The following is a 24,975-nucleotide window of genomic DNA, read 5'->3' on the forward strand; positions in this document are numbered from 1 at the left end:
TATTATAATAATTATCAACTAAAAGGGTTATTTGGTCTTTCACACCCATTTTTAACGTGTGTACAAGATATAGAATTAGTGTAGTAATTAGTTAAAAAAAAAAGTAATTTTCTCTATAAAATATACAAAAAATATATAGTTTTCAATATCTACATAATTTGATATATATTGTTGTGTCGGTGATTAAACCCACTGTTTTTGTGTAACACGTATAAATATAACAAGCATAACCTAATGTGTGGTATATGTCATCTATAAGCAATCGTGAAAAAGTTAGAACCCTAACTAATTTCGGCACCTGTTTCAAACAATGACGACAATCTCTGATCTTTCCAGAGATTTGATCGGGGAGATACTCTCCAAAGTTCCGATTACATGTGTTGGAAAAGTAAGATGCACATGCAAACGATGGAATGCTTCATCGAGACATAGGATAGTTAGTAAAGCAGTAGCTAGGCAGTTTATGGGGTTCATGATGATGGATTTTAAGGTTTGTTTAGTTAGAATCGATCTCAACGGAATAGTAAAGGACGAGGAAGGCTCTGGTCCAGTATCTATAAAACCGATTGATAAGCTCACTAAAATCGAGATATCTAAAGTGTTTCACTGCAACGGCTTGTTGTTATGCACGACCAGAGACAACACAAGGCTATTGGTTTGGAACCCGTATCTAGGGCAAATGAAGTGGATCGAGCCCAAAAAAGCTTACCATAGATTGGACAGGTATGCTCTGGGGTATGATACAAACAAGAAATCCTACAAAATATTGAGGTTTGTGGATGATGCCTACTGGCCCACACCCCTTTTTGAGTTTGAAATCTACGATATGAACTCTAACTTGTGGAGGGCTCTTGATGTCACTCCCGACTGGGATATCGAGTTTTTTCGACCCGGCTTGACAGTGAAAGGAAACACTTACTTTTTTGCTAAACAAAAAATAATATTAGACGAAGGTGAAGCAGACGGAGATGTAGATGATTTCTTGGTCTCTTTTGATTTTACCAAAGAGAGATTTGGACCACATCTGAACGTGCCGTTTCACTCTCGTCTCGACGAAGACACCGTGGTTCTATCGAGTGTCGGAGAAGAGAAGCTTGCAGCGTTATATCAATGCATGTATAGAAATATGATGGAGATATGGGTTACGACTAAGATTGAGCCCCATGCGGTGTCGTGGAGCAAGCTGTACTTCTTAGCAGTTGATAAGATGGTCCCTCTCTTAAGTGGAAGTTTCTTCATTGACGAGGAAAAGAAACTCGCACTGGCTTTCACTTTAGACACACTTGGTCGCTACAAAAGGGCTTACATCATTGGAGAGGATGAGTATTTTAAACAAGTGGATCTCGGAGAAGCTGTTGTGATTCCTGATGACGACGGCTATCCCTACTGTTTCCCACTCGTCTGCTCTTACGTGCCAAGTTTAGTGAAAATCAACCAAGGCTTAGTACTATCGGGAAAAAGGAAAGAACGATAAGTTCATTTTTATAAGTGCCGTGTTTGTTTCCGCATATCATCTCCTATTTGTTTTCTTTTGCCTTTTGTCATCTTCTTTGAACAAGACTTAGTCAATTACTTTTATTTATTACTCTTATTGAAGTCTTTTTTTTTGTCAAGAATTTCATTCAAAAACAAGTCAAATGACTTGAAATCACACCAAGTTTTGAAACAGAAAATTGCAAATAAGACATCAGTAGATGCCACAAGGCCAAAGCCTTAAACAAAAGAACCCAAATAAAACGTTTAACACAATGTAAACAACTCCAAAGACCACTAGTTTTGCGGCCATCAGGCGGATTCATGACGATCAGCACTATGGCAGTGCTTGGTTTCTGATAGCAGGAGATAACCAAAAAGGGCCTCCACTAGCAATGTAAGATTGGTAACGTAGACCTGTAGTGACACTAGCGGCAATCTCAAACGCTAATGAGTTAACTCCCTCTGGTACTAACACCACTTGACAATAATCAAATTGGTGCAAGGAGCGAAGCGTACTCGATAGCAGTATTGGTACATTCGGGAACAATCGAGGGTTGTTAATGGCATCCAAAACAAGTGGAGATGAGATTTCAAAGATTACCTTTTTGAAATGTAAGTTGTGCATGTCCGTGCATGCCCGTAGAAGAGTGCACAACCCTGCTTCAAAGGAAGAACTCATAGGCAATAATGCACTCCTACTATGCACCAGTGGTATGCCGGTATGGCTTCGAGCAATCCAAGCTGCTCCACCCTTCAACAGGGGATCTACCCAAGACGATGCTACATTACACTTAGTAATTCCAGGAGGAGGTTTTTGCCATTTACTTCTTGCCTCAAGATTAGTCATTTGCGATGAAGGACCGTCTCCACTGATAAGTGACATATTTAGCCACATAGTAGCTTCGTTTGACGCTTTTGAGAAGATCAGTTCAGCATCCTTCGTCCATTGTTCAAAGCAAAACGAGTTACGGGCTTTCCATATTTGCCACAGGATCCAAGGAAAGGCTAGGCGAGCTTCATTCTCTTTTGGTAATTTCCTGCTCACCGACATCAGATGATAGAAATTGAGCCACACCGAGTTGACAGAAAAACCACCAGATGGCATAGGAAAACCAGATCTTGTCCATACTTTCTTCGCAACCTCACAGTGGAAGAGGACATGGCATATTGTCTCCTCTGACAATCCGCATCTGGAAAAAGTTGTATCTAACAAGATCCCCCGCGACTGCAATCTACTTTTGACAGCTAAAGCTCCCGACAGTGCTCTCCACATAAAATGTTTGATCTTAGGTGATGTATTGGTCTGCCACAGATCTTTCCAAAGTCTTTTTTCTATTGGAGGAAGACCTGGAGAGGGAGGAAGCTGCATTTCCTGCAAAGTCTCAGCTAACTTGTAGCCACTTTTTGAATTGTAGATTCCATTCCTTGAGAAACCCCACATTTTCTGGTCTTGACGAGCTACATCAATAGGAGTCTGCAATACACACTCAACATCCTCCTCCACTATTAGTTCTCGAATTCTTGGCACACTCCAACTTCCTACTCTCAAATCAATCAAATCACTCACCGTCAGTGTGAGATCAACAATCGCATCCTGTCTATACATAGGGGGACGAGCTCTTCCATCTACCAGCCAATTATCTGACCATAGCCTAGTAGTCTCCCCGGAGCCAATCTTGTGATATAACCCTTGTGAGAGAAGCTCCCTACCATGAATGATACTACGCCAAGCAAAGGATGGTCTAGTTCCTATGCTGCACTCCAGAAAATCAGTTCTTGCGAAGTACCTGTGCTTCAGAATCCGAGCCACCAGTGACTCAGGATTAGACCAAATTCTCCAAGCTTGCTTTGCAAGTAAGGCTTGATTAAACTTCTCAATATCCTTGAATCCAAGACCACCAAGCTCTTTGTCCTTACATAGCTTTTGCCATGCCACCCAAGGAATTTTTTTTTTATTATTTCCAGAACTCCACCAAAATTCCACCATAGCACTAGTCAGCTTAGCACACACATCCTTTGGCAACCTAAAGCACGACATTGCGTAAATATGTAGCGCCAACGCCACAGATTTCAAGAGAATTTCTTTCCCACCTTGTGATAGAGATTTCGAGAACCAACCCCTCAGTCTCCCCTGTAGCTTTTCCTTAAGGAAGTTCAGCATCTTGACTTTAGAACCACTAAATCATTCAGGTAAAATACTCTTATTGAAGTCTTGACCAAGTATTTATTTTATCACAAAACAAACATCCGTTTGGACATATGCCTGTTGCAACTACCTTTGCACCAAAATACTCGTCCCGTCGGCCGATCGTGTAGTGTGAACTGCATTTTGTTAGTTACCCTATACTTTAATTCTCCAGCCAATATTTGATGGAAAGAGAAATAGTTATGAGCTAATCCGTCCCTTCTCCTCACCGTACCAGTTACCAAATCAAAACAAAATAATGCCTATAATAAAAAAAAGTATTCAACAAGAGTGTGGCGGGATCGCTGGATCTTAAAAGATAAATATTGGACGACCGAATGAAAAGGATCAAGATCTTATGGTTGCTGATCTACTAACTAGAGGATCCAACGAGTGGAAAGTTCCCAAAGTTAAATCCTTATTCCCACTCATCTCAAAGGAAATTCTCAGCATCTCTCCGAGCACATTAGGGGTCATTGACGCTTTCGTTTGGACACCTACTAAGGACGGAGTCTATACCACCAAGTCAGGATATTTCATTGCAATGAAGAACAGAGCAACTCTCGACAATGAGGCGGATTCATTACTCGAGTTGGAATGGACGAAGAAGGTTTGGAAGTTGGTTCAAGGAGCTCTGGCCCTGGGGTCTAATTTGGAAAAACGAAGCTGTGAGTGCTGTACCCTGTCCGGGATGTGGGGAGCAAGAAACCGCTTAGCACCTTATTCTCCACTGCCGCTTTGCAAAAGAAGTCTGGACAGAAGCTCTTCTACATCGTATGCTTGCGTTCAATCAATTCCTAACCCTGAAGGAAGCCTTGATTGCAGGTATGAAATGAAAGCCTTGATTTGCATTAATTTATATTTAAAAACTGGAATCGAATATAAAAATTTCAAATCACAAGTAACTCAAATCTAAAACAAATATTTGTAATCATTTTTGTTTACTTTTTACATGGAAATGGCCTTCGGAATTTATGAAATTTTATAGAAAATCAAAGAAGAAACAAAAAAAAATTAAATCTTCTCATCATCTTCATGTCCAATTTAATTGCTTAGTTAACCTCTAAACATCTGAGCCCGTTCTCGATCATCTGCCACTGCAATTCTTGATGCTGACAACGAACAGAATCCGACTTCATTAACCCTCTACTGCTTCTGCTTCTGTTGCTGAGATTGCTTGCAATGCAAGATAGCTCCTTGAATAGAATTTTCTATCTCTGAGTTCAAACTCGTACTTCTCTTCAAAAACTGCAATGGGGATACCCTAAACTAGTCGATGACTTTTTGTTCGAACTCTTCGCAGGTCCTATGGGCTATGGCTCGCCTCCCAGGAACAGAACCACTACTCTTCTTTTTAGGTCTCTCTGCTCGAGAATACCTCAAAATAGATCCTTCATCAGCAACTCTTAGCTCATCAGAACAGCTTGACTTCGTAAAAAATGATCTTAGATAAGCTCTCGAAGATTTAATCGTCTTTCCCAAAACTCAATCGTGTGTTCAATAATCTCAGTTTCTTGCTCCAAGATTTCTTCTTCTCTTCCTCCTCCACTGAATTTGAATATTCAAGAATCTGTTGGAGAGACGGTGCAAGACTCGAAAGGGGTGTTACTCGTCACCGGAGTAGTAAACGTTCCGGTGGCTATAAAGGTGTGCTGTAGAATTCTTGGTCAAAGGTGTAATCTTCTACAAGCTTTTGAACCATTAGGAGACGTGGAGGTAAATGAAGAGGAAGAAGCTTGCCTTTGTAGAAGAGTTCATCTGCTGGAAAAGTGGTTTTGTCTATCTCAAGAGGACAAAGATGAGACATTTGGAACTCAAACTCTCTAGGGTTGTTGTTGTTTTTGTTTTTGAAGAGCTTTGCGTACGAGGTTAGTAAAAGATGTGACTTCCATGTCTATGTAATCGTCTTCTAGATTAGCTGCCATTTTTTTTAATGTGTGTTTCTTCTTTTTGTATTATGTTTTAGTGATTAGTGATCTGAGTTAAGAGTAGAGGATGTATGTTTTATATATGCGAGAGAGAGTTAGTGTTAGGTTTTTGATTAGGTAAATATGGTACAACTGTGGAGTGTGGACCAAGTCGTGTTTTCATTTTACGTACATACATCTATGATAAAAACAAGGAATTAATTAACACTGTAAATAAGGTATCTTTGTTTATATTATAAATAACTAGTGGTTTGTCCGCGCTACGCGCGGGTAGTTGTTGATTGTGTGTTTGAAGTTGCTTGTGTCGATATTGATATTTTCGTGTTCAATTTCTGGTTCAAAAATGGTGGTGAGGCTTTTTGTTTAGTTTAGTAGTACTTATCTAATGCTTTAAACATGTACGGAATAGTGAGTTATTGGTGGGGTAGGTGCAAAGACATTAATTTTGTGTGAAGTTTAGCAATTATTTGGTCTAATTATTTGTTTGGAAGACCATTGCATGTGTGTGAAAAAGGTCGTGTTGGGTTTTTCATTTGATAAAGCAAGCAGATTTCTTATGAAGCCTTATTAGCTTTATTATTGGCTTAAATATCAAACAAATTTAACTCCAGAGTAAGATTTCGTAAATGCCATGAGGTAATTTTATGATCAAGTTATTGCTTTTAATGTGTTATATGTTGTGCAATATGTTTGTAAGAATGATATATCTATATTATTAAAACTGAAGTACACTTTAGTACTGTTTGGAAACACGAATAGTAGTATAACCGAGAATTATTTGGAAACGAGGATTGCATTATTACATTAATTGTATTTCCATATTTCACTCATATTAACAAATTTATTAATTATATTACCTTAACAATATTTCACATCATTAATTATATTACCATAATAATAATAGTGCAGATTTTTATTTAGTAGTTAATCAATATTAATTTTGTACCAATTATAAAATCAAAAAAGTAAAATAACTGAGTTTTGCATAAGGTTAAACGTTTGTTTTAGTTTGTTTTACTAAAATATATTTTTTTAATTTCAATCGGTAGAAAATTACGTATCCAAAAAATAATTCAAAGACATGTTTTGTGAATAAAATCATAACTTAAATCTATATTATTAAAACTGAAGTACACTTTAGTACTGTTTGGAAACACGAATAGTAGTATAACCGAGAATTGTTTGGAAACGAGGATTGCATTATTACATTAATTGTATTTCCATATTTCACTCATATTAACAAATTTATTAATTATATTACCTTAACAATATTTCACATCATTAATTATATTACCATAATAATAATAGTGCAGATTTTTATTTAGTAGTTAATCAATATTAATTTTGTACCAATTATAAAATCAAAAAAGTAAAATAACTGAGTTTTGCATAAGGTTAAACGTTTGTTTTAGTTTGTTTTACTAAAATATATTTTTTTAATTTCAATTGGTGGAAAATTACGTAGCCAGAAAATAATTCAAAGACATGTTTTGTGAATAAAATCATAACTTAAATCAAAATAATAAAAATGAATTACATTTACTGTCACTTAATTTTTTACTCAATATAATTGTCTTACTAAATAAAAAAAATATCTCTATTTCACTTAATTTATAAAAATACATAGAAAATATCTTTTTTTATTAGTTTATAAAATCAGTTAGGCATGAACACTAGATACCCACTTAGGTACGAGTTGTTTCTTTCGGGTATCGTTTTTTTTTGTTTTAAAATTACTCCCTCCTTGAATATTATAAATTTATGTGTCACTACAAGAAAACGTGCCCATAACAACGAACATTTACGACGAAAATATTTCGTCGTAAATTTACATGGGCTTTACAACGAAATTACGAGGAATCTAACTTTCGTCGTAAACGCCATGTAAATTTACGACGAACTGATTTCGTCGTAAACTCCTCGTAAGTTTACGACGAATGTACGTGGAATGAGAAATACGTCGTAATCATTACATCGACATTACAACGAAGCATGTTACCGTTATATTTAGGTGAAAACGTGTATTAAATGTGCTTTAACTTACCTAATTTCGTCGTAAAGTCGTTGTAAATAATATGTTAAAACCATGTAAAATCCATGTAAAATATTCCTTGTAAAATCGTTGTTATATTTCAACTACCCAACTCGAAAATTTCTCTATATATATGTCATTTCCCACAACTCTCTTCCTCACAACACACAAACGGGAGAAAAAAAAATCCGAAAAAAAAATCAGAAAAAAAAGATTTCAAAAAAAAATCTAAGAAAAAAATGGCCGGTGGCGGTAGTATTTACGAGTTACGGAGTTGGATGTATTTGCACAAAGATTCCGACGGGAGGGTGACGAACGCATTTCTGAGCGGGCTAGAGACATTCATGCACCAGGCGGGCTGTACACCGATCACACAGGAAAGCGGTAAGATGTTCTGCCCCTGTCGGAAATGCAAGAATTCAAAATTTGCACGTAGTGAAACTGTATGGAAGCATTTAGTAAACAGAGGATTTACACCACAGTACTACATTTGGTATCAACATGGAGAGGGTTATGGGGGAAATGAAGCTAGTAGTAGTAATAATAATTTTGAGGATGGTCATCATAGTGAAGAACCGAATCATTTGCATAATGAATATAATTATCATCAAGATCATGAGCAGATGGTAGATCATGATAGGGTTCAAGATATGATTAGTGATGCATTTTTAGAAACAACTACAACAATAGCTGATGGAACTGGAAATGTAGAAGAACCTAATTTGGATGCAAAAAGGTTTTATGAAATGCTAGATGCTGCAAATCAACCAATCTACACTGGTTGTAGAGAAGGTCTCTCTAAATTGTCTCTAGCAGCTAGGATGATGAATATTAAAACGGATCATAATTTACCTGAGAATTGCATGGATGCATGGGCGGAGTTGTTTAAAGAGTATTTGCCAGAAGACAACGTGTCTGCTGAATCTTATTATGAGATTCAGAAATTGGTTTATAGTCTTGGGTTGCCTTCGGAGATGATTGATGTTTGCATCGACAACTGCATGATCTACTGGAAAGAAGATGACAAGTTAGAAGAGTGTCGATTCTGCAAAAAACCACGATTCAAACCGCAAGGCCGTGGGAGGAATAGGGTACCGTACCAAAGGATGTGGTACCTACCAATTACAGACAGATTGAAAAGATTATATCAATCTGAGAGGACTGCTGCGTCGATGAGGTGGCATGCGGAACATGTCCAGAGAGATGGTGAGGTTGCACATCCATCAGACGCAAGAGCGTGGAAACATTTCAACAAGGTACACGCAGATTTTGCTACAAATATTCGGAATGTCTATCTTGGGTTATGCACCGATGGATTTAGTCCATTTGGAATGTCTGGTAGACAATATTCTTTGTGGCCAGTCATTCTTACGCCGTACAATTTACCGCCGGATATGTGCATGGAACAAGAATTTCTATTTTTGACCATATTAATCCCTGGGCCGAAGCATCCAAAACGGTCTCTTGATGTTTTTCTTCAACCGTTGATAGAAGAGCTAAAGCAATTGTGGTCAGAAGGGGTGAGGACGTACGATTGTTCCTTGAAAAACAATTTTACGATGCGAGCAGTTCTGCTGTGGACGATAAGTGATTTCCCTGCTTATGGGATGTTGTCTGGCTGGACAACACATGGAAGATTATCTTGTCCATATTGTCTTGGATCGACGGATGCTTTTCAACTGAAGAATGGTAGGAAGAGTTGTTGGTTTGACTGTCATCGTCGCTTTCTTCCACTTGCCCATCCGTACAGAAGAAATAAGACATTGTTTCGGCACAAAAAAATTGTCAGAGACGGTCCTCCTCCATATCTCACCGGCCAGCAGATCGAAGCAGACATTGATTATTACGGAGCTCAGGAAACAGTTAAAGTTGGAGGAAATTGGCATGTTCCTGGAAATATGCCTGATGGATATGGTGTGTCTCACAATTGGCATAAGAAGAGTATATTTTGGGAGCTACCCTATTGGAAGGATCTTCTCTTACGCCACAATCTGGATGTCATGCATATTGAGAAGAACTTTTTTGAGAACATCATGAATACATTACTTAACGTCCCTGGGAAGACAAAAGATAACAAAAAGTCAAGGATGGACTTACCTGATATTTGCTCAAGAAGTGAGTTACATATCAAGAGCAATGGAAACGTTCATGTTCCCATCTTCCGGTTGTCATCAGAAGCCAAAACAACCTTGTTTGACTGGGTTGCATCAGAAGTTAAGTTTCCTGATGGTTATGTTTCAAATCTGTCAAGATGTGTTGAACGAGGTCAAAAGTTCTCCGGAATGAAGAGTCATGATTGTCATGTGTTTATGCAACGACTACTTCCATTTGCTTTTGCCGAGCTCCTTCCAGCAAATGTCCATGAAGCACTTGCAGGTAATTATAAAACGTTAATATATATACATATGTTATGAAATGTTATTAATTTGATTACTTTTGCAATATACAGCCATCGGCGCTTTTTTCAGAGATCTCAGCACACGTACGTTCAAGGAAGAAGTCATCGAACAACTTCATCATAACATTCCGATCATATTGTGCAACCTGGAGAAGATATTTCCTCCTTCATTTTTTGACGTCATGGAGCATCTAGTTGTCCACCTACCGTATGAAGCATTGCTTCGTGGACCTGTTCACAACGGATGGATGTATCCGTATGAGCGACAGATGAAACATTTGAAGGGGAAAGCAAGAAATCTTGCAAAGGTGGAAGGTTCAATAGTTGCGGGAAGTTTGACAGCCGAAACATCTAACTTCACATCATACTACTTTGCTCCAACTGTTCGTACGAGGAAAAGAGTTCCTAGAAGATATGATGATGGTGGAGTACCGACATCATATCCAATTGATGGTGTTCCTGACATTTTCTGCGAAATTGCACGGTTTGGTGGTAAAACGAAAGAAGTATGGTGGTCATGTGAAGAGGATAAACATAGTGCCCACACTTATATTCTGCTCAACTGCGAGGATGCAGTGACCCGTTACTTTGAAAGGTAAATATTTTTGTGAATGTTAATTATATGAATTGCAGTTAATTATGTATGACTTGATTATTTGTTTAATTTGCAGCATGTTTGTATCTCAAGTTGAAGAAGCAATACCAGGAATATCTGCAACTGATGTGGACACACGTAAAGATAAGCACTTTGTCAAGTGGTTAAAATCACAGGTACGTAATATATCTCATACATTGATTAATTAAGTAAGTGTTTTGATACTTCAATATTAATTAAGAATAACTGCTTTTGGCAGGTTGATTATGACGATCCTTATTATCCCGTATGGTTTCACGAATTGGTTCAAGGTCCAGTTGCAAAGGTCACCACATCACCTATGTATTTCACACGAGGATTTACCTTTCACACATACGAGTATGGGAGACATCGGGCAACGAGTAACTACGGAATATGTGTGAAAGGTGAAACAGACTTTTACGGGATCTTGCAGGAGATTATTGAAGTGGAATTTCCGGGGTTATTGAAGCTAAAATGCGTCCTCTTCAAATGTGAATGGTTCGATCCTGTTGTGAACCGAGGGATTCGGTATAACAAATTTGGTGTTGTGGATGTCAATTTTGGGAGAAGATACAACAAATTTGAGCCTTTCATTTTAGCTTCACAAGCCGAGCAAGTAAGCTTCCTTCCTTATCCTCGGCTTCGAACTTCCGGGATAAACTGGTTAGCTGCTATCAAAATTACACCTCGTGGACGCATTGTCGCTGGAGAAGAACCGCCCTTGCAAGAAGAAGACGCTATCAATGAAGTTGAGGTACCAGAACAACCAACTGATGAAATCCTTTTGATCGACCCGCAAAACTTTCAATATGAAGATATTCCCGAAGATGCGACAGATGAAGCACGTGAAGACGAGTTCGAGAGAAGCGACGATGATGATTGTAATGATAGTGATGAGAACGAAAACGATTTAGAGTGATGTAATATTGATGAGAACGAAAACGATTTAGAGTGATGTAATATATGTCTCTGATGTTGTATTTCTCTATTGTAACGTATGTTTAAAGAAATATTGTTTTTTTACCATCCTAATGTATGTGTAACAAATGTTGTTTTATATAATATGTATTTGTGTTAATTTTAAAAAATTATTTGGAGTTTTAGGGTTTTAGAGTTTAAGTTGGAGAAAGAGCACAAAGTAGTAGAGAAGAAGAGATATGATGTTAGATGATATGTGACTTTGGGGTTTAGGGATTTCATTCTCGGTGTTTAGGGTTAAGCGTTGTAAAATCGTCGTAAACCGATGTTTCCACGTAATTTCGTCGTAAATGGAAAAACGCGGGCCTGGTAACTTCGTCGTAAACGTGGGCCTTGTAAATTCGTCGTAAACCGACGTTTCGACGTAATTTCGTCGTAAATCGAAAAACGCGGGCCTGGTAACTTCGTCGTAAATGAAAAAACGCGGGCCTGGTAACTTCGTCGTAATGTTACGTCGCGTTTACGACGAAACATTTTTTATATATTGGGACGCCGAGACGAGGCTGCCTCGTCCATTCCTCCTAAACTCCTCTCCTCTCCCTAAGGTACATTCTCTTCCCTCCTTTTTTTTTTTTTTTTAAGTTAGTTTAGGTTATTAATTAGTTAGGTAATTAGTTTAGGTGATTATTTAGATAATTAGTTTAGGTGATTAGTTAGATGACGGAATCCTATAGTTTAGGTGATTAGTTAGGTAACGGAATAATTTTTTAATTATGTCGTCATAATTGATTAAATTTATTTAAATTTTTTTTAGATGGCTCCTAGAAGGAAACCAGCAGCACCTACTTATGCCCAGTTGTTTGGCGATGGTTCCGGTACATCTTCTTCCGGTCCATCGTCTTCCGATGCAGTTCCAGACTCTCAGACTTCTCAGAGAGTTTTTTCGAGTCCTCCTCTTCCACCGCAGATGCCTCCACCTCCTCCTCCAGCGGCTGCACCTGAGCCTGTCCCAGAAGGTGCAGTTCATCCGGATTTGCGTGTGCCTTCATATGCTCCCTTCGCGAGATATACGGTGGAGGATTTGTTTGTCCAGCCTGGACGGGAGGGTTTGGATGTTCTAGACCCCGATAGACCCCGAGGAACTTATTGGTAAGTTATTAATTTTTATTACTTTAAAATTTAATTAATTTTTATTTTGTAACGGTTAAATTGTTTTTTTTCAGGTTTGCGGCTAACAACCGTGTTAGCCGGAGCGTTTCGGCGAACTGGAGCAAGATACCAAATCACGTTAAGATCACGTGGTTTAAATGTTTTGCGGTAAGATTTTTAAATTTAATTAAATTTTCACTTTTATATATATATATATACATATTTTTAATATTTATTATTAATTGTAATTTTTTCAAAATTTTTATGTTTCAGCAAAAGTGACATTGGTCTTTGGGAATCACCGAGAGGGTGAAGGCGGAATTCGTTGCAAAGACAAAGACACACCTCTGCAACACAGTCTCTGATTGGAATGACAAGTGGGAGATCTACGGGTATGAGGGAAAGCCCACTGAGCTCACGACGGATGTGTGGGATGGCCTCATCGCCTATTGGGAGCACCCCTCTTCGATCAGAAAGGCCAATTCGTGCTCGGCTTCTCGAAGGACGAAGGATAAAGATGGTCATTTGCCCATGCTTCACAGAACCGGACAAAAACCTCATGCAGGAGTCCGTCTAGAAGCTGTAAGTTTTGTTTTAAATATATATTTTAAAATATTCAATTAATATAATTTATAATATTTAATTTAATTTTTTTTTTGTAGTTCGAGAAGACGGGAGTCTTACCTTCTCTGTCTGACCTATTCAAGATGACTCACGCCACATCCGACGGAGTTTTTGTGGATCCTGCATCTGAGAAACTCTTCCGAACAGTGGCTGGTCGGATTGAAGAACGGGAGACGCAACTAACCCAGGAGTCTCCCGATGGATTACCAGTCACATTGTCCACCCAAGAGGTCGACAGAATCTTCGAAGAGGTAACTTAAAATTTTAGTTTACATTATTTTAAATATTTTAACATAATTAACTATATTAATATATGTTTTGATTTTATAGGTGGCTCCTAAAAAGAAGGGACGGATAGTCGGTATAGGCTCTGTTAACGAAGTTGCAAGGGCAACTTCGTCATACACTTCGAGACGGGATGAAGAGACTGCTCAGATGAAGGCTCAAATGGATAGCCAGAAGGCTCAAATGGATAGCCAGCAGGTTCGTTTAGACTCTCTTGAGGATTTGCTAGACGTGATGGCCGTGGGAAACCCGGTTATGCAGAGAATGTTGAGTGAGAGACGAGCCGCTCTTGGAATGCCACCACGAGATCCCCAAGAGTCCGATCCAACCCGTCAACAGCCGAGCAACCCCACCAACTACTTCGACAATATGTAGTTTTTTTTTTCTGTTTGTATTATGAATTTAAATATTATTGTATGACTTTTTAAAAATATGTTTTCCAATTTCATATTTTGTTTTAAAATTTAAATTATTTTAAATTCTGAATATTAAATATAAATTAAAATCTATTATATACTAATTAATAATAATATAATAAGAAACGATGTAAACTCCTCGTAAACATTACATGGAGTTTACAACGAACATTTACGAGTGATTAACATCAAAATATTTACGAGGATTTTACATCGAAATGTTTACGAGTGATTTACAACGAAAGTATTTACGTGTGCTTTACATCGAAATAATTACGTGGGATTTACGACGAAGTCGTGGCGTTTACGACGAATCCTTTCCCTGCGCTTTACGAGGAATATATTTCGTCGTAAACGTAACGAGTCGTTTACGACGAAACCTCCGTTACGACGGATGTTTAACAACGAAACGTCTTTCGACGTTAATTCGTCGTAACACCCCGTTTACGACGAATTTACAACGAATACTGCCCTAGTAAAAAATATGTTTTCTTGTAGTGTGTAGGTTTTGAGTTGGGTCCTTTTGAGTCTGGATGAGTTTGGTTCTGATGTATATGACCCTATAATATCTAAATAACCAATGTATTTGAAACGGGTTTGGATATTTGTACCAAAAATAACCATATTATCCGATTCGATCCAGGTCTTTTGAATACAATTAGTTATATTACGACATATCTAAAATATAAAACACTAATTATGAAAAAAAATATTAAAGTATAAAAATATAAGTATAATGTTATTTTAGTAATTTCATTAATTATATTACTTTAACAGTACATCACATGATTAATTATATTTACCGTAACAATACATCAAATCATTAACTATAATATACCATAAAAGTAATAATGCATATTTTTTATTTATTAGTTAATCAATATTAACTTTGTGCAATTATAAAAAACAAAAAAGTAAGATAACCGAGTTTTGCATATGGTTAATAGTTTGGTTTAATCTGTTTTACTAAGCCTTTCTTTTGTCTTAGTTCCAATTGATGAAAAATTACATAGCCAAACAAATCATTCAAACGCATAGTTTATGTGAACAAAATAATAATTTAAATCAAAATAATTAAAAAGTATTACATTTATCACTTAATGTTTCACTTCATATAACTATTTTACTAAATAAAAAAATTCTTTCTATTTTCTTAGCTTTGCCAAATATATAGAAAGAGTTTTCTTTTTAATTTATTTGCAGAATTAGTTAAGTATGGACATTCAGATACTGATTGAGGTACAAGTTGTTTCTTTCGGGATTATTTTTTTTGGATTTTGAAATTAGGCGCCACTTGGATATTATAAATTTATGTATAAGGTTTGAACTGGGTCCTTTCGGGTCTGCATGATTTTGATTCTGATGTGTAGAAACATAAAAATATCTAAATAACCAATGTATCTGAAAGGGGTTCGTATATCTAAATAACCAATGTATCTGAAAGGGGTTCGTATTACCCGATTCAGTCCAAATCTTTTGAATACAATTAGTTATACGGCGATACATCTTAAATATATAACACTAATTACACTACAAGAAAACATAATCTTAACGAGGGCGGTTTTCCTCGTTATTTCGTCGTAAAAGAGGCTTTACGACGAATTAGCGAGGAAACGCGTTTGCTCGTTACACGTCCGTCGTAACACATATTTCCTCGCTAATTCGTCGTAATTTAGCGAGGAATATATTTCGTCGTAAAGACGAAGTAGAACGATTCGTCGTAAAGACGTCGCTACAATTCCTCGTAAGGACGTCGCTACAATTCCTCGTAAATAACTCGAAAAAGTTCCTCGTAATCTACACGTAAATACCTTGAAAGATTTTCCTCGCAAAATACACGTAACAACCACGAAATGATTTCCTCGTAAAATAGTCGTAAACATTTCCTCGTTATTTCCTCGTAAATAATTCCTCGTAAAATACTCGTAAACTGTTCTCGTCATTTCCTCGTAAGATTTCCACGTAAAGAGGTCGTACTTTAGCTACGAATTTACTTCGTTTTTATTATTTTACAGAATTTTAAAATATAATTAAAAAATAATTAAAATTATTTAATTTAATAATAAATTAAAATTCAAAATAAAAATAAATTCATATGAAAATATTTTATAAATAAATAAGTTTTGAATTTATATAATACAACAACAAAAAAAAAACTAAGGGTCGTTCATCGCCCGGTAGAATTCATCACTCCTCCTCGTAACATCCGCCTCGTTATGTACGTCGTCGGATGACTCGCCATGAATGGGATGTTGTTGTCGCATGTTCCTCAACATGGACTCCCATTCCGGATTTGTGGCCGCAATAACGTCCAAGAAGCCCTCGACTCCACCCATACGAGATTTTGTCGCGGTCAACTCGTTACGCAGCTGAGCGGACTCTCTACGCAGCTCCGTGACTTCATCATCCCGTCGCTGACCATAAGACGATGTCGCTCTCGGAACATCATTGACGGAACCAATACCCAACGTCCGTCCCTTTTTTTTAGGGACAACCTTAAAAACAAAAAATAAATATTGTAAGTAAATATTTAAAGTTAAATTAAATGAATAATTAAAAATTAATTTTTTTGAAAATTTACCTCCTCGTAAATCTTATCCACTTCAAGTGTGGATAAGGTGACGGGTAATCCGTCGGTAGACTGCTGGGTCAGCTGAGTCTGGCGGTCTTCAACCCGAGCAACTACGTCGTTGTAGATTTGCTCGGACTTGCCATCTACAAATACGCCCGCCTTGTTCTTGTGGGTCCTCTCGTAAAGTTCCATAAGAGACGGGAGATGTCCCGTCTCTTTGGCCTAAAAAACAGTTAAGAAAGTTAGAATAAATTAATATAATTATTAAAAAATTATTTAATAAAATATTTAATTACCATTTCCAAACGGACACCGGCGTGGGGTTTTTGGCCCGTAGTGTGAAGCATCGGCCCGTTCCCGTGCTCATCGACCGTGTTACGGGAGTTAGAGCAAGCCTGGGCGATTCTAATCGAATCAGGAAGGCGCCAATAACGGATGAGGCCATCCCACACGTCCGTGGTGAGCTCAGCGGGTTTGCCACGCTCATACCCCTTCACGATCCAGTCACCCTTCCAGTTGGAGACCGTGTCCAACAAGCGAACTTTCGCTTTCGCGTTAAACTTCTTCCTCACCCTCTCAGTGATCCCCAAAGCCCAATTATATTTTTGCTGTTGGAAAAAATAAATTAACAATTAGTTTTTTAGAAAGTATATATATAAATCATGAAAAAATTAAAATATATATAATTAATTAATAGAAACTTACAGCGTAAATTTTGAACCACGTCTTTCTGACGTAGTGAGGCGTCTTACTCCAGTTTGGATGTGCCATGGAGAAGTAACCCTTGATCGTGTCGGTTACGTCCGATGCAAGACATCCGTCAACCCCCCACCTGAAAAATACAAATTTAAAATATAAATTATTTTTTAATGTTATAAAAGATATTTAAACGAATTAAAAAAATTAATGCAACATACCACAACGTTCCGTCCGGTCGGTCTGGGTCGATGACTGGTAAACCTTCTCTGCCTGGCAGACTGAGAATGTCCTCTACCGTGTACTGCGAGTAAGGAGCACTCGGAGGCACCATCAGATCAGGATGAATATCAGCGACCATCGGAGGTGCCATCGGAGGAGGCACAGGAGGAGGCATCGGAGGAGGCACATGAGGAGCCGATGGTGCACTAGAAGAAGTAGACCCAGAGACTCTCTGAGTGTACTGAGTCTCGGGGACAGTCTCCTGGCCCGAAGAACTGGGAGCGGAAGAAGAGGCCGGGTCTAAACGACTACCCGGCTCACCGAAGATCTCTCTGTAATGGGCAGTAAGTCTTCCTTTTCGAACCTGGAAAAAAAAATGAAATTTTTAAAATTAACATCAACAATATATTTTCCAACATTATCCACCTAATCAACACTAAATAACATAAAATCCGCAAACCTATCTAAATTCCCTATACTAACCACCTAATCTATCCTAAACTAACCAAATTAGAGAGGAATCAGGCTCACCATTGCTACGAAATGGAGAGGAAGTAGAGAGGAAGTAGAGAGGAAAGAAAGAGTGAGCGGTCGGGTGTATATATAAGATTACATATCGTCGCAAATTCGTCGTAAATTTACGACGAAATAGCGAGCAGTTACAAAGGCCCGTGTTTTTTTTACGAGGAAATGGCGAGGAATCACAAAGGCCCGTGTTTTTCTTTACGTGGACTTTACGACGATTTTGCTTACGTGGAATTAACGTGATTTATGTTTAAATCTTTTGACGTGGTCTTTACGACGATTTCATCCTACGTGGAATTAACGAGTGTTATGTTTAAATCCCTAGAACCCCAAACCCGAAACCCTAAACCCCAAACCCCAAACCCCAAACCCCAAACCCCAAACCCCAAACCCCAAACCCCAAACCCCAAACCCCAAACCCGAAACCCGAAACCCCAACCCCGAAACCCCAAACCCGAAACCCGAAACCCCAAACCCGAAACCCCAAACCCCAGATTCCTTATTTTCTACTTCATATATTCCAAACCCCCATCTTTAATTTTCTACTTCATATATTCCAAACCCCAAACCCGAAACCCGAAACCCCAAACCCGAAACCCGAAACCTGAAACCTCAAACCCCATATTTCTTATTTTCTACTTCATATATTCCAAACCCCCATCTTTAATTTTCTACTTCATATATTCCAAACCCCAAACCCGAAACCCGAAACCCCAAACCCGAAACCCGAAACCCCAACCCCGAAACCCGAAACCCGAAACCCAAAACCCGAAACCCCAAACTCGAAACCCGAAACTCGAAACCCCAAACCCGAAACCCCAACCCCAAAACCCGAAACCTCAAACCCGAAACCCCAAACCCCAAACCCGAAACCCCAAACCCGAAACCCGAAATCCAAACCCCCATCTTTAATTTTCTACTTCATATATTCCAAACCCCCATCTTTAATTTTCTACTTCATATATCCCTAGAACCCCAAACCCGAAACCTGAAACCCGAAACCCGAAACCCGAAACCCCAACCCCGAAACCCGAAACCCGAAACCCCAAACCCAAAACCCGAAACTCGAAACCCCAAACCCGAAACCCCAACCCCAAAACCCGAAACCTCAAACCCGAAACCCCAAACCCCAAACCCGAAACCCCAAACCCCAAACCCGAAACCCAAACCCCCATCTTTAATTTTCTACTTCATATATTCCAAACCCCCATCTTTAATTTTCTACTTCATATATCCCTAGAACCCCAAACCCGAAACCTGAAACCCGAAACCCGAAACCCCAAACCCGAAACCTGAAACCCGAAACCCGAAACCCCAAACCCCATATTCCTTATTTTCTACTTCATATATTCTAAACCCCCATCTTTAATTTTCTACTTCATATATTCCAAACCTCATATTTAATTTTAGGTTTCGTCGTTATTTCCTCGTTGTCTTACGTGGTTTTTACGACGATTTAATCCTACGTGGACTTTACGACGATTTTATGCTACGTGGACTTTACGACGATTTCATCCTACGTGTACTTTACGACGATTTCATCCTGCGTGAACTTTACGACGATTTCATCCTACGTGGACTTTACGACGATTTCATCCTGCGTGGACTTTACGACGATTTGTGCTTACGTGGAATTAACGAGTGTTATGTTTAAATCCCTAGAATCATAAACCCGAAACCCGAAACCCCAACCCCCAAACCCCATACCCTAAACCCGAAACCCCAAACCCGAAACCCGAAACCCCAAACCCGAAACCCCAAACCCGAAACCCGAAACCCAAACCCCCATCTTTAATTTTCTACTTCATATATTCCAAACCCCCATCTTTAATTTTCTACTTCATATATCCCTAGAACCCCAAACCCCGAAACCCGAAAGCCCAAACCCGAAACCCAAAACCCAAAACCCGAAACCCGAAACCAAAAACCCGAAACCCCATATTCCTTATTTTCTACTTCATATATTCCAAACTCCATCTTTATTTCCATTCCAAACCACAATATCCCACATTTGCTTATTCATAAAACAAACTCCCAGCATTACCTTATTCATAAAACAAACCCCACATTATCTTATTCATAAAACAAACTCCCTCATCTTATTCATAAAACAAATACATCAATCGGATACATCGACATTCTCGTCATCACTAGAAACATCATCATTTTCATTAAACTCGTCTTCAACAGCTTCGTCTGTGGCATCATCGGTAAGATCTTCGTACTCGTGATTATGCGGATCAATGAGAAGGATGTCATCAATTTCTTGTTCAGGTTCCTCGACTTCATTTATCTGTTCTTCTTGCAATGGTGGTTCTTCTCCACTGATGATTCGTCCTCGAGGTGTAACTTTGATCACTGCTAACCAATTTATACCTGAATCTCTCATCCGAGGGTATGGAAGGAAGCTAACTTGGTCTGCTTGTGAAGCTAAGATGAAAGGCTCGAATTTGTTGTACCTTCGTCCACCGTTGACATCAACTACACCGAATTTGTTAGACCGAACACCTCTGTTGACGACGGGGTCGAACCATTCACATTTGAAGAGGACGCATTTCAGCTTCAGTATCCCTGGAAATTCGACTTCAATAATCTCCGTCAAGATCCCGTAGAAATCTGTTTCCCCTTTCACACATATTCCATAGTTACTGGTCGCCCGCTGTCTACCATAGTCATATGTATGAAAAGTATAGCCCGTGTGAAATACATCTGTGATGTGGTGACCTTTACAAGTGGAGATTGAATTACTTCGTGTAACCACTTAGGATAATCTGCATCGTCGTCGTCATAATCAACCTGCAAAAATAAAGAGAATGTTAATGAAATACAGATAATGTATGAAAAAAAAGTTTTAGTTAATACCTGATTCCGCAACCACTTAATGAAGTGTTGATCTTTCCTTTTGTCTACGTCACTTGTGGATATACCAGGAAATGTTTCTTCGACTTGAGAAACAAATAGGCTGTAAAATCACATTTTATAGGAATGAATCTCTCGCAATTATACAATTAATTATAGTTATATGTGTTTCGAAGTGTCAATATATGTTACCTTTCAAAATAACGCATCAATGGATCTTCGCAATTGAGTAGAATATAGGTGTGTGCACTATGAGCGTCTTCTTCACTCGACCACCAAACCTCTTTACACTTCCCACCGAGTCGCCCAATCTGGCTAAAGATGTCTGGAACACCAGCAACTGCATATGTTGGCGCAACACCACCATCATCATATCTTCTTGGAGCTCTTCTCCGTGTACGTACTTTTGACGCAAAGTAGTACGATGTGAAGTGAGAAACTTCTTCCGTCAAACTTCCAGCAATTATAGAACCTTCAACTTTGGCGAGGTTCTTTGCTTTTCCCTTCAAATATTTCATGGCTCGCTCATACTGATACATCCATCCGTAATGTACAGGTCCACGAAGCAATGCCTCATATGGGAGGTGGACAGCTAGATGCTCCATGACGTCAAAAAATCCGGGAGGAAATATCTTCTCCAAGTTGCACAATAAGATGGGAATGTTCTCCTGAAGCTGTTCCACAACTTCTTCTTTAAGAGTGCGTGTGCTCAGATCCCTGAAAAATGCTCCAATGCCTTTTATATTCAAAAAAAAATTAAACACATTGTTAGTCATATATTTTTTGTAAATTATTGTGATATAATACACTACGTACCTGCAAGTGCTTCATGTACGTTTGTTGGAAGTAGCTCCGCAAATGCAAAGGGCAGTAGTCGTTGCATAAATACATGACAATCATGACTCTTCATCCCGGAGAACTTTTGACCCTTTTCAACACATCTAGAGAGATTCGAAACATACCCATCGGGGAACTTCACTTCTGATGCCACCCAGTTGAACAACACCGACTTTTTTTCTGAAGATAATCTGAATATCGGAACGGGAACTTGTCCATTGCTTTTAATATGTAACTCGCTTCTTGAGCAAATATCCGGCAAGTCCAACCTCGATTTTATGTTGTCTTTTGTCTTCCCTGGGACATTCAATATTGTATTCATGATGTTCTCAAAGAAATTCTTCTCTATATGCATCACATCGAGGTTGTGGCGCAGAAGAAGATCCTTCCAATATGGCAACTCCCAAAATATACTCTTCTTGTGCCAGTTGTGATGAACACCGTAAGAATCTGGCATATTACGAGGGACATGCCAATTACCACCCCAACGAACTGTTTCGTTAGCTCCGTAGTAGTCGATTTGCGCTTCAATTTGTTCTCCAGTTAGATATGGAGGAGGAGTGTCTCTCACAACCCTTTTGTGCCTAAACAAATTCTTGTTTCTTCGGTAAGGATGGCCAATGGGAAGAAATCGACGGTGACAATCAAACCAACTTGTCTTCCTACCATTCTTCAGTTGAAACGCATCTGTCGTTCCATTACAATATGGACAAGCTAATCTCCCATGTGTAGTCCATCCAGACAACATCCCATAGGCAGGGAAATCACTTATGGTCCACAAAAGCATCGCTCGCATCGTAAAATTCGTCTTCGTTGAACAGTCATACGTCCTCACCCCTGTTGACCACAAATCCTTCAACTCTTTTATCAGTGGTTGTAGGAAAACATCCAGGGACCTTTTTGGATGGTTCGGACCAGGTATTAATATGGTCAAGAATAGTAACTCCCGTTGCATGCACATCTCCGGTGGCAGGTTGTATGGAGTAAGAAAGACTGGCCACAATGAATATTGTCTCCCTGACATTCCGAACGGACTAAATCCATCTGTGCATAATCCGAGATACACATTCCGGATATTGCTAGCGAAATCTGGATGTACTTTGTTGAAATGTTTCCAGGCTCTTGCATCTGATGGATGAGTCATCTCACCATCCGTCTGAGTATGCTCGGCATGCCATCTCATCTTTCCAGCAGTCTGCTCTGATTGATACAATCTTTTCAATCTGTCTGTAATTGGTAGGTACCACATCCTTTGGTACGGTACCCTATTACGTCCCCGTCCTTGCGGCTTGAATCGTGGCTTCTTGCAGAATCGACATTCTTCTAGCTTCTCATCATCTCCCCAATAGATCATGCAGTTGTCGATGCAAACATCTATCATCTCCGAAGGCAACCCAAGACTATAAACCAGTTTCTGAATCTCATAATAAGAATCAGCAGACACATTGTCTTCCGGCAAATACTCTTTAAACAAGTCCGCCCATTCGTTCATGCAACTTTCAGGTAGATTGTGATCAGTTTTAATATTCATCATTCTAGCAGCTAACGACAATTTAGAGAGACCTTCTCTACAACCACTGTAAAGTGGTTGATTCGCCGCGCTTAACATTTCGTAAAACTTTTTTGCATCTATATTAGGTTCTTCATCTCCATCATGAGCTACGAATGCATCAGCTACCATATCATGAACCCTATCATAATCTACCATCTCCTCCTGCTGGTAACTATGTTCATTATGCAAATGATGATCAACCGGTTCTTTTTCCTGAAAATTGCTATTACTACTACTAGCTTCATTCTGATCATAATTAAAACCTTCTCCATGTTGAAACCAGATATAGTAATTTGCCGTGAAACCTCTATTTATTAAATGCTTCCAAACATTTTCACGGTTTGCCAGTTTCGAATTGTTGCATTTCCGACAAGGACAGAACATCTTACCACTTTCTTGGGCGAGCGGTGTTGAATCTGCTTGATGCATAAATGTCTCCAGACCCGCAAGGTATTCTTTCGTCACTCTCCCGTTAGCATCTCTATGCATATACATCCACTTCCGCAACTCGTAAATATTCCCGGAGCCAGCCATTTTTTTTCTTTCACGTTTTTTGTTGTTGGTGTGTTTAAAATGATGTTTAAACATCCATATTTATAGGAAAATTCGAATCTGGTAGTTGTAATTTTGCTATGAATTTACGACGAAAATTAATTAGGTGGGCAAAAAAAACGTGTAACACCTATAAAGTTGGTGGATTCAAAAATTTCCTCGCTAAATACACGTAAACTATTCCCTCGTAAATACCACGCAAAGTTTACGTCGTATTTACGAGGAAATAGTTTTTCCTCGTAAAATACTCATAAAGTTACATCCACTTTACGACGAAATAGTTTTGTCGTTACGTTACGAGGAAATAACGATGACTTTAGTTTTTCACGTAAATTCGTCGTAAACTCGACGCAAATTTACGAGGATTGTTTTTCCTCGTTAATTTTCGTCGTTAAGCATGTGTTTTCTTGTAGTGTTATAAAATAACGAATAAAATTTTATAAAACCGTAAAAATTAACACCCGCACGGGCGTGCGGGTCAATCTCTAGTTGAGTTTAAATTGAGAGACATACATTTATTTTTGAGATTTCTTTCTTGGTTATTTTTTTTCATCTGCAAAGCTCTAGTATTCTTAGCGTCCACTGCTTTCACATATAAATATTGTAAGATGAACTTGGGTTGTATGTTCAGCTTAATGACAAAGGCTGAAGTGGCGGTAGTACCTTTTTTAATGCTACCTTGATTAGGATCGTCTAGTCTGATATGGCTTTGGCTAGTGATGTGGTGAGCAGCCATGGTTGGTTATGTTTCATAATCTTCTCGAGACGTGGCGGTTTCTCTTGCATTTATACGACTTAAAGTGTTTACTGAGACGAAGATGGGTAAACCTAACTGATGGGTGTGTGAGCTACCTGGTGCTGAGTCCATTTCATTCATATTAGCATCTTGATGGTGAATTTCTCCTGCAAAGCAAACATCCAAAAGAATCAAATCACTTAAGTTTGTATTTGTTACCAGTTTTAGAACATGCAGCTGTTTTAATGAATGTAAATGTGCTAGTGTTAACGCAGAGCCTAAATCATACGAATGTTTAGTAAAGAAACTTGATTAAAATTTAAATATTTCTTTCATCAGATGTAAATAACCTTACATGTTTAGGGCACTCAAACGCATTGTGTTTGTGTTCACCAAA

At 38.6% G+C, this 24,975-nt stretch overlaps 1 protein-coding gene and 1 pseudogene across 1 annotated transcript; one reads left to right on the forward strand and one right to left on the reverse strand.

The window, feature by feature from the left end:
• Positions 1-118: 118 nt before the first annotated feature.
• Positions 119-1,478, forward strand: LOC106410090 (putative F-box protein At4g17200). Its single transcript, XM_013850585.3, has one exon. The coding sequence runs from the start codon at positions 311-313 to the stop codon at positions 1,472-1,474; it is 1,164 nt and encodes a 387-aa protein (XP_013706039.1). The 5' UTR covers positions 119-310; the 3' UTR covers positions 1,475-1,478.
• Positions 1,479-4,527: 3,049 nt separating this feature from the next.
• LOC125589618 lies at positions 4,528-7,320 on the reverse strand (annotated as a pseudogene).
• Between the last annotated feature and the right edge of the window lie 17,655 nt (positions 7,321-24,975).

The sequence above is a fragment of the Brassica napus genome, chromosome C7, assembly GCF_020379485.1.
Source record: "Brassica napus cultivar Da-Ae chromosome C7, Da-Ae, whole genome shotgun sequence".
Classification (NCBI taxonomy): Eukaryota; Viridiplantae; Streptophyta; class Magnoliopsida; order Brassicales; family Brassicaceae; genus Brassica; species Brassica napus.